This window comes from Meleagris gallopavo, chromosome Z (assembly GCF_000146605.3).
Source record: "Meleagris gallopavo isolate NT-WF06-2002-E0010 breed Aviagen turkey brand Nicholas breeding stock chromosome Z, Turkey_5.1, whole genome shotgun sequence".
Lineage (NCBI taxonomy): Eukaryota > Metazoa > Chordata > Aves > Galliformes > Phasianidae > Meleagris > Meleagris gallopavo.
The window spans coordinates 51,399,341-51,409,443 of NC_015041.2; the positions used below are offsets into that span (position 1 = coordinate 51,399,341).

The 10,103-nt window shown below is 41.8% G+C and overlaps 1 protein-coding gene across 1 annotated transcript in view; it reads right to left on the reverse strand.

Annotated features, from left to right (window-relative positions):
- The window catches only part of CAST (calpastatin), a 62,291-nt gene that overhangs the window by 40,489 nt on the left and 11,699 nt on the right, over positions 1 to 10,103 (reverse strand). The window contains exon 4 of the mRNA XM_019610607.2: positions 2,416 to 2,484. Within this exon, the coding sequence (XP_019466152.2) occupies positions 2,416 to 2,484 (69 nt within the window). The remainder of the gene's footprint in view (positions 1 to 2,415; positions 2,485 to 10,103) is intronic.

Sequence of the window (10,103 nt, forward strand, 5' to 3'; positions counted from 1 at the left end):
GCTTAGGAGTGGAAGAATAAAGAGCACAGGCACAGGAATGACAGCTCAGACAGTGCAGCAAAAATGAAGCCAGACTAACAGTGATTCCTAGGAGTGTTCACATTACAGGGTAGAGTCACAGGAAAATTAAACTATCCACGTATTAGCCAGGCATTAAACAATGAGAAGTTGACGTCATGCGCAAGGTTCTGTGTCTTTAAACTCAGAAACACAGACAACCCTAGCTGAACACAAACCAGTAGTTACTCCTGCTTACTGACTGTCAGATGAGGAATCAGGCCATAACACAGAGACCAAAAAAACACTCCAGCTATTCAGTTTACAGAAAGTAATTCCACCAGAGGATCACAGTAAATTAAAAGACTGAACAGCTGCAGCAGCTCTCACTCACTCTCATCCCCTCTTCCCCACCTCCCCGTCAAATTCATCTTGGATAAAGTACATTAATTGAAAAGGATTAATGACCAACAAAATGACTGAGGAATTCCAGGAGATTTCACATTCTGAACACATTTAAGCTACAACAAGGGGAAAAGAAAGGAAGAAACAGGACTTATCAAAACCTGCTGGAACACTTTTGATTGCATTAAAAGTTTTGATGTAGTTTTTGCAGCAAAAAGATAAGAGAAAAGGCTGTCTCTGCTTTATAAAGGAATACTTCCTTCTCTGTAAAATACATATATATATATTATAATCGATCTTTTAAAAAGAAATACTGAAAAAAATACAGCTTGCCGAATTTTAAAAAAAAGAACTAAAAATTGCACAATCTACATGAACAGAACAATTAATCAATTTTGCTCTAATTTAAATAATACTGTAGAATTGCAGGAAACTGTAAAAATTAAAATATACAGTTAAAAGAAAGTTTGGTCCAACTGAAGAAAGGTAATGACAACCCAGCACGAAGTAAAATGGTTAAACTGAAAATGGCCTTTGATTAAAAGTTAATTATGAAAGGAGGAGGTAAATACTTTCACAGGACATCATCCTCACAGATAAATATTTTGTAATGTCGCAGAAACTGAGGATGCATGAAGTACTAAGGAAAATACATAGACTGGGTTGTCAGAAACCAGTATGATGATGCCTGGAAATTCTATTTTGTCACATTATTTTTAAGGCATTATTTTCCAAGTCTTATCCTCAGTAGGGTCACAGGCATTGTACACTACACACTTAATGTGAAAGATATGCTTACGATAGAAATAAAAAGGAGTAACAGAACATGGAATGGCTTGGGTTGGGAGGGACCTCAAGGATCATCTAGTTCCAGCTAGGGCAGGGCTATAGGCAGGGCTGTCCCCCACCAGCTCAGCTGCCCAGAGCCCCATCCAACTTGGCCTTGAGCTCCTTCAGGGATAGGGCACCACATCTTCCCTGGGTAGCTGTGCCAAGGCTCAACTGCCCTGTCTAAAGAATTTCCTTACTTTTAACCTAAGTCACCCCTCTGTTAGTTTAAAACTATCCCTTCTTGTCCCATCACTATGCCCTCTGAGGAAGAGTCCCTGCCGTGCTCTCCTGTAGGCCCCTCCTGAATCCTTCTCTTGTCTAGGCTAACAGCACAGGGACAGTCCCTATCATGTGATCTACACGTAACCTAAGTTGAGAAAGGCGCTGCTAAACTAACAGGGACAGAAAAGCAACAAAAATGATTGTGAAAGACAAAAGCACTAAAGAAGAGGGATTACAAGGTTTATATCTTTGCATTATTCTTTAATGTACAGAAAGAAATAATTGTTTAGATAATACTGCAGTGTCTTTTGGAGGTATTATTTTACAACAGCATTGGCTAAAGAAGTGGAAAATGTACTTAGAATGCAGAAATATGTGCTGCTGATATTTCAAATGATGGCATATCTGCAGTTACAGAACATGCATTTAACAGTTGACTACACTAACTACAGCCATCAGTTCATGTGTGACCACAATTAGAAGTGTTTTTTCATCTTCCTATTTTAATATTTTGAAAGACCAGAGGATGCTTAAAAGCCGTGATGACGTTACTCTTCATGGAGTACCAGCTGTACTCCAATATGCGAGTCATCTTTATAATGTCTTTTAAACTAACTTCTTGAACAACTGAACTGTTCCAAGGAACCGAAAAGCAAAGGTAGGAATCAGTGTTCTGTTCTCATTTGATTCTGCTGAATAAACAGGATTTAAACACACAGGCAGTATCTAAGAATGAAAAAAAGGACCACAGCCACATAAGTTGAATGAAGTTGTCTTCTACTGACTTGCATTCCCCTCTTATTTCAATTTCCTAGAATTTCTAGCAAGATATGAACATCTTAATCATACTAAATGCCAGGAAACATAAATTGTTTTCTATCCCACGCTATTTCTAGGGAATAGAATAATAACATGCTTTCTTCACTTTTCAAAGAGACCATGTCCTTAACTATGCATTACCTTAGCAGCAGACGGTGTTCCACTTGTCTGCGTTTTAGGAGGCTGACTGACATTAGCACTTGCTGACTTCTGCAAAATAAATGAAAGAAACATAATAAACAGAAACGTTGATGAAGAAGTAAGATTGTGTATTAAAAAAAGTATTTAAAAAATTATATTCTAAAAAAATCCCTGTAAGAACATTTGTAAAAGGTAAGTAATCCAAAAACATGTTTTCCTACGTAACTTTATTCGCACTGCTTTATTTCTGATGACTTTGCCCAGCACTGAAATTCTCCAGCACTGTTTCACAGAACAAATAAAAGTGCCTGGGTCATTTCCCATATGGGAAAAACCTAAGAATCCTGGACGAAAAGGGGATCTGATAAATGATTACAAATATCTAAAAAAAGGTGGGAGGCAAATGGTTGAGGCCAGGCTCTTCCCAGTGGTGTGTAAAAATAAGATAAAGAGTAATGACCTAAAACTTGAACACAGGAAATTCCATACAAACATGTGGAAGAAATTCTTCATGGCAAGAGTGACAGAGCACTGGAACAGATTGCCCAGAGAGGTTATGGAGTCTCCTATGGAGATATTCTGAACACCTACCTGTGTAACCTATTATAGTGAACCTACTTCAGCAGGATGGTTGAATTAGATGATCTCCTGAGGTCCCTCAACTTCTACAATTCTGTGATTCTGACAGATCTATGCTATTTCCTGTGGCAGTGACTTATTTTAATAAAAGGCCAAACCAACAGTAGCCATATCATAGAATCATAGAATACTTGGGTTGGGAGGGACCTCAAGGATCATCAAGCTCCAACCCCCCTGCCGCAGGCAGGGCTGCCAAGCTCCACATCTAATACTAGACCAGGCTGTCCAGGGCCCCATCCAACCTGGCCTTGAACACCTCTGGGAACAGGGCATCTACGACCTCTCTGGGCAGAATATATGCAACATGAGCAATGTATGATAAGACTTTAAAGTACTAATTGGGTAGTGAGATGGATAGGTTATTGCTGTACAGAAATAACTTTAGCAAAATGGGAAGTCTAAGAGCAAAATGATGGCTTTTCTAGTTAATAAGTAAACTTGCAATTGAAACAAGACAGGACATCCTCTCTGAACCTGCATTCAGCAACTGCTGAAATGACATCTGGTGAAGACTAGAAAAAGCAGCCATTAATAATGAACACAGTGAAATGTATCAAGTATTTGGAGGCTGAAGATGGATAAGACCAAGCCACTTTCTCTGAGAAATGGCAGATCAAGATCTACCAGATGAAGTGTTTACACTTCAATTACTCTCTACAGCAGAGAAGTCAGTAGAATGATGATGGCTCAGATATCTTAACAGGAAACCTGCATTCAAACTCAGAAACACCAGTTTTCAAAGGATTGTAAATATCTACTGCAACATAATAGCAGTCATAATCTTCTTTTTAAGGTCATTTCCATGTCACATTTTCAATGCAATTTAGCTCCAAAACCAGGAAACCACTCCATAAGCAATGCTGAACACTCAACCATCAACATCCAGTCAGTGCCTGAGGGAGAGGACTTTCATGACTATTTACCAAAGAGTAAGATCACAAAAATCTAGCCTAGCAGTACAGACTGAAACAGTAAGATTGCCACATCAAAGTGTTCATGACTACTACTGAAAGCAATGACACCCAAGCAAGACTTCATAGTGTGTCACAAAAAAAAAGGAAAGCAATGGTGATTTCCCCCCTTAAAAGAGTTTAAGAACATGGCCACCTCCTCCAGCCACTCCAGACCAGGACACCTCCTGCACAGCCACTGGAGTCTTCTGCAGACCAGTACCACTCAGGGTGGGTGCTGACGCCCAGGGACGTCATCTCTCCGCCCAGGCAGAGAAATGCAGCTGCCACCTTCCTGTCTGCAGGTTCAGCTAGCAGAAAAGCAAAGCATTTCTCTGAGATACATGCACACTGGCACTGTCTGTCTTCAGCAGCACCCACAGACAGGAACTGCCCATCTGGATAGTCTGGACTAGAAATAGTAAGAAATCTGTATTTCAAGTGAAATAAATTCTTGTTCCAACAATTAATCTATGTTTATCAATTAAACAGTAGAAGGAAGAAGTGGTGAAGTAACTGAACAAAACATTTATCTGTTTCATGGTAAATGGAATAATAGCAGAGATACAGGTGGGAAAGAAATGAGAAACAAGGAAATTCAATATTTTGCTTTTGAGCAGGAAAGGCAACCTGGAGATAAGTTGCAGAGACTTACACCACCACAAATCAGTATACTTTTCTGAATACTGAAAATAACAGGCTGAGTAATAACTTCCAGTTTCCAGGGTTACCCTTCTGTAGTAACCTCTCTATTCCATAGTCTATCTATCTATCCCATAATACATTTGTAAAAGGAGGAAAACTGGCAACATCAAGCTACCAGATTCATCATTATCCTAGGCTTATTAAAATAATGATGCTGGGAAGTACAACACTCCCTCAAAGCATACCAGCTCTGACACCCTTTATCAGCAAATCCATCAATGCTGTTCTGTCTTCCACTCCTGCTTGAAATAGAAAAATGTTTTTTCCTGTGACAGTCTCAGACCCAATCAGATAAAGAATTACCTTTCAGCTGTACTCAGATCTCATTTCCCCACCTGACAACAACAGAGCTAATGAACTATCAAAGCACAACTTATTTCTGAAAAGAATTAGAAGACTTCAACAAGACTTTTGACACCATCTCCAATAATATCCTCATAAGCAAGCTAACAAGGTGTGGGATAGAGAAATGGCCAGTGAGCTGGACTGAGAACTGGCTTACTGGCAGAGATGAGAGGGTTGTGATCAGCGGCAGAGTCCTTTGGAGACCTGCAGCAAGAAGTGTTTCCCAGGGGTCAGTACTGGCTCTCAGCCAGAAGCATTTCCTAGAAGTCAGTACTGGTTCTGATCTCCTTCAACATCTTCATCAATGACCTGGATGATAGGATAAAGTATACCCTCAGCAAGTTTGCTGATGATATAAAGCTGGAAGGAGTGGCTGGCAACCAAAAGGTTCTGCTGCCATTCAGCAACACCTGGGCAACCTGGAGAGTTAGGCAAAAAGGAATGTGAGGGAGGAGTAACTGCATGCATTCAGTACAGGCTGGGGGCTGATCGGCTGGAAGGGATCTCTGCGGAGAAGAACCTGGGTGTCCTGGTGGACAGCAGTGCAATGAGCCAGCAGTGTGTGCTGACCAGCAGGTTGAGGGAGATGATCCTGCCACTCTGTCCTATCCTAGTAAGGCCACATTGGAGTACTGTATCCAGATCTGGACTTCCCATCTCAGGAAAGACAGGGAACTTCTACAGAGAGTTCAGCAAAGGGCCACAAAGATGCTTATGGTCCTTGAGCACCTCCTGTATGGAGAAAGGATGAGAGACATGGGACTGTTCAGCTTAGACAAGCAACCTCAAATGTTAGGTCATTTCTAAAGCTTCCAAGCTTCCACTTAACCTGGATATGCAAAGTTGAAATGAGCAGCAGGGTTCATCATTTTTACATTTCATATTTCAGCCTATGGACCCATCCCATGGGCCTCAGGCTGGGGAGGGCCCAAGACACATGGCATCCCAGGACAGCATGAGGGATCCGCCTCTGGTTAGTAAGCTTTGAGAAGGCTTGGGCAGGGTGTGAGTGTTGACTACAGCTGCCTACTGGGAGCATGGAAGTGAAACCTGACTTTTCTTACATGTGCCAATTAGTGGGCACTCTCCTCACCAGTCCTCTCTTTTGAGATTGGGGCAGAAGAGATGCCATTTCTCAAGTTCCAGGGGTAGGGATGAGGAATAAGAAAGAACAGCTGATGCAATCCTCAAAACTCAACAGTTTTTCGTGATTGCATCTCCCATGGCTCTCTGTAGGCTGTCAGTATGCTTTGCCCTTCTCTGCTACTTGCTGGCACCAGGATGGCTCCACAGTAGGCAGCTGCAGGGTGGTTGAGAACCCTCTTGCCTGGCCCGCTTGGTACCACCTCACAGCAAGAGCCATAGGCCCCAACTCCAAACTGCCATGTTTTGGTCACTATGGGACACTCAGAATCCTACTGCCATGGCCATCCCTATAAACACAGGGACCCCATGTCCAGAACCCCAGTTGCTGAGCCACAGCAGCCAGTGGCACCTGGTCTCCACAGGAAGTATACAAGAAGCTTTCCCTTGGAGGACTGAGGATGGATGAGCCACCTTTCAAGAAGAGGTGGCTGATGGAAAGGGATGATGACATCGAGTCCATGGAGGTGGACTCACCTGACAGTGACAGACAGCCCATGGAAGTGGATCCACCTCCGGAGGACATCCTGATGGAAGTGTATCTCCCTTCATCAGGGCACACCAGTCACCACCCTATCACTGTCAGGCTGGCCAGGAAGAGATCATGTCCCAGACACCATTGCAGGGGCACCAGGATCCGTCCACCTCCATCCAAACGGCTACCTCAATGTTGGCACTGATCCTCCCATCCTTTAAGTTTACCATTACAGGGGAGAGCCCCAGCTCAGGGCCATCCTGCAGGCTTACATGGAGCCTCCATTTCCTGGTAATTTTCCTTTTTATAGGCAAGACTCCTACAAGCCCATCATTCCCATCCCACTCCCTCATCCCTCCCCATGACCTCTCATCTCTTCTTCACTGACACCTGAGGAAGAGGGCAGGGCAGGGACTGTCAGCCTCTGAGTTGCACCTGGGCAGCAGGAAGAGTCCAACAAAGAGACCTAAGTTCCAGATACCTCCAACACTGCAGGGATGCAAGGATCATATAAGTTTATCATCACCCAGAGGAGACCCAGCTAAAGGCCATCCTGCAGGTTCACATGGAGCCTTCATGTCCTGGCAATTCTTCTTTTGACAGACAAGGCTCCTACAAGTCCTTTCTTCCTGTCCCCTTCCCTCATTTCTCTCCAGGGGAGGAGGAGGGATTAAACAAGTGACAGAGGTACTGCAGAGAAGCAGACTTCAGTTTGGACAACAAGTGCCAAACTTCAGCAGGAAGATCCAGTCAAGATGTTTTATTTGCACATTTTTTTCCAAGACTGGACAATCAACAATTTACAGTAACAATGCAAAATAACAATTATATAAAGAACAGAACACAAAATAAACAACTTTTCTTTTATAAAAGCAATAATCGTCTCTCCGTTTTTTGCAATTTTACAATCTGCATGTAGATTCCCACATCCCCTCATCTCCCTCCACACAAAAATGTACCCTGGAGCAGGCACACTACCCTCATTTCCAGCCGGAGAAATAACCACAGAACTGCACAGCCCATGCATGGCCTTTTGCCCTGCCTCATCACTGTCCACTATGTCAGAGAACATTTTACATGAAGCCAAAAGGCTGGCTTATGAACTGTCATCCTGGAAGGAAGCTCTACGGAGAAGAATCTCAGTGTCCTTGTGGGGAACAAGTTGGCTATGAGCCAGGAATGTGCCCTCATGACAAGGAAGGCCAATGGTATCCTGGAGAGTATTAAAAACAGCACAGCCAGTAGGTTGAGGGAGGTGATCCTCCTCCTCTGCTATGCCCTGGTTAGGCCACATCTGGAGTACTGTGCTCAGTTCTGGGCTCTCCAGTTCAAGATAAGGAACTTCTACAGAAAGTCCAGCAGAGGGCCACAAAGATGTTTAAAGGCCTGGAGTATCTTCCATGTGAAAATAGCTGAAAGACATGGAAGTATTTAGCAGCCTGGAGAAGACTAAGGGATATCTTACCAGTGCTTATAATTATCTAATGGGCAGGAGCAAAGTGGATGGTGCCAGACTCTTTTCAGTGGTGCTCAGTGACAGGAAAAGGGTCAATGGGCACAAACAGAACACAGGAAGTTCCATATAAACATGAGGAAAGGCTTTTTTACTTTGAAGGTGACACAGCACTGGAACAAGCTGTCCAGAGTGACTGTGAAGTCTTCTCTGGAGACGTTCAAAACCTGCCTGGATGTTTTCCTGTGCAGTCTACTGTAGGGAACCTGCTTTTGCAGGGAAGTTGGAATTAATGATCTACAGAGATAATTCCCAAATCCTATGATTCTGTGATTATGTGAATCAGTGGCCTGTACAGAATTGTTGTGAAGGAATTAAAAATGTGTCATATGGATATTTATAGTCTACTCTTCAATATTAGAGGTTACTTCGAAATAAAAAGCCAAAACACTGTTTCAGAATAGAATCTTAATTGTTTTATCTTTAATAGAGTGGAGATGTAATGTCTATCACTCTGATATGTAGATCTTCCCACTGGGGAACTGCAGCAATACTGGTATCCAGAAATACTGACTACATATTCAGAATGGGCTACGCCATTCCATTTTTTCATTATAATTTTGCTCTTAAAACAAGTACAGTGCAGTTTTCTTTTATGAAAAAAATCATCACATGAAGAAAGAACATTCAATCTCTGTTCAGGAAATGCTTTTAATAACTCCAAGCAGTATATCAACCTACAGCTTTCAATCTTGGATTCAACAATCACATGAGCAACAAATTTCTTCCTTGAGTAGACAGTCTTGAATCATAACAACTCCTAACGAATATCAAAACCTACCTGATATAATTATATCTCAGCCAAAGAAAAAAAAAAGCAGAAAAGAAAAATGGACAAACAAATCATTACTCTACTTCCCAGAACCACTCCTCCTACAAAGGTTTGAATGCCACTCTATGTCCCCTGACAGACAGTGCTGGACCATGCCAATCTTCCAGGTTCCTTCTGGGATCCACAGACAGAGCCATACCATCCTGCAGAGCGATTTTTTTCTCTTATTAACAATTTAATGAATATAAAAGCCTTATCTAGAGTGTTGTGACTTTTCAAATTAGCATAAAAATATGACTGCATCTGTAACAGCACATAACTTTTTTTTGAAGCAGCACACTGATCTTCCTTTACTGATTGTTCTTTTTGAAGAGCAATGCTTGAAAGCCTAAACTCCTCAAATGTTCCAATGATTTTCATCATCATATTGATTAACTGTGTTTTCCCATTACAAAGAATAAAACTATTATCAGAAGGCTAGTGTACTGTTAAAACAAAGTTGCATTCCAGGAACTTGAAAGCACTGTATTTGGCATTCCAAGAAGCATTAGGCTTAGAAAAGAAAGAAAGAAAGAAAGAAAGAAAGGAAAAAGAACAAACAACAATATAGTTTAAAATAAGTAACTTGTTATCAAAGCAGGATGAAATTTCACAAATGCTCTCATCAAAGTTACTTGTGACCCTCCAAAATTTGAATCAATAACATGCCTCCTCCCACATTTTCACCAGTCATAGTGTCATTACTCAGAATAATGCTCCTGGACTCCAACTGAGCCTAATGTTTGTTTTGAATAAGAAATCCAGCATCAGGATTTTAAAATGTCAGAGAAATCCTGTTGTTAGAGGAAAGAACAATAGTGTTTCAAAGCCAGTTATTGCCATCATGCTTTCAAAATAAGGAACATTTCCTGTTTAGTAAAGAATAATAAGCTAAGAAAGTGGCACATATTCTGCCTACACTGCTTGAAAGCGTGACTCAAAGCATGACTCAAAATGGCAGTACGTATTCATATGCATCTTATTTCACATCATCTCTGTTAAAATAGACCTGTAACCAGTGGTGTCCCCCAGGGGTCTGTGCTGGGTCCGGTTTTGTTCAACATCTTCATCAATGACCTTGATGAGGGGACAGTGGCCACCCTCAGC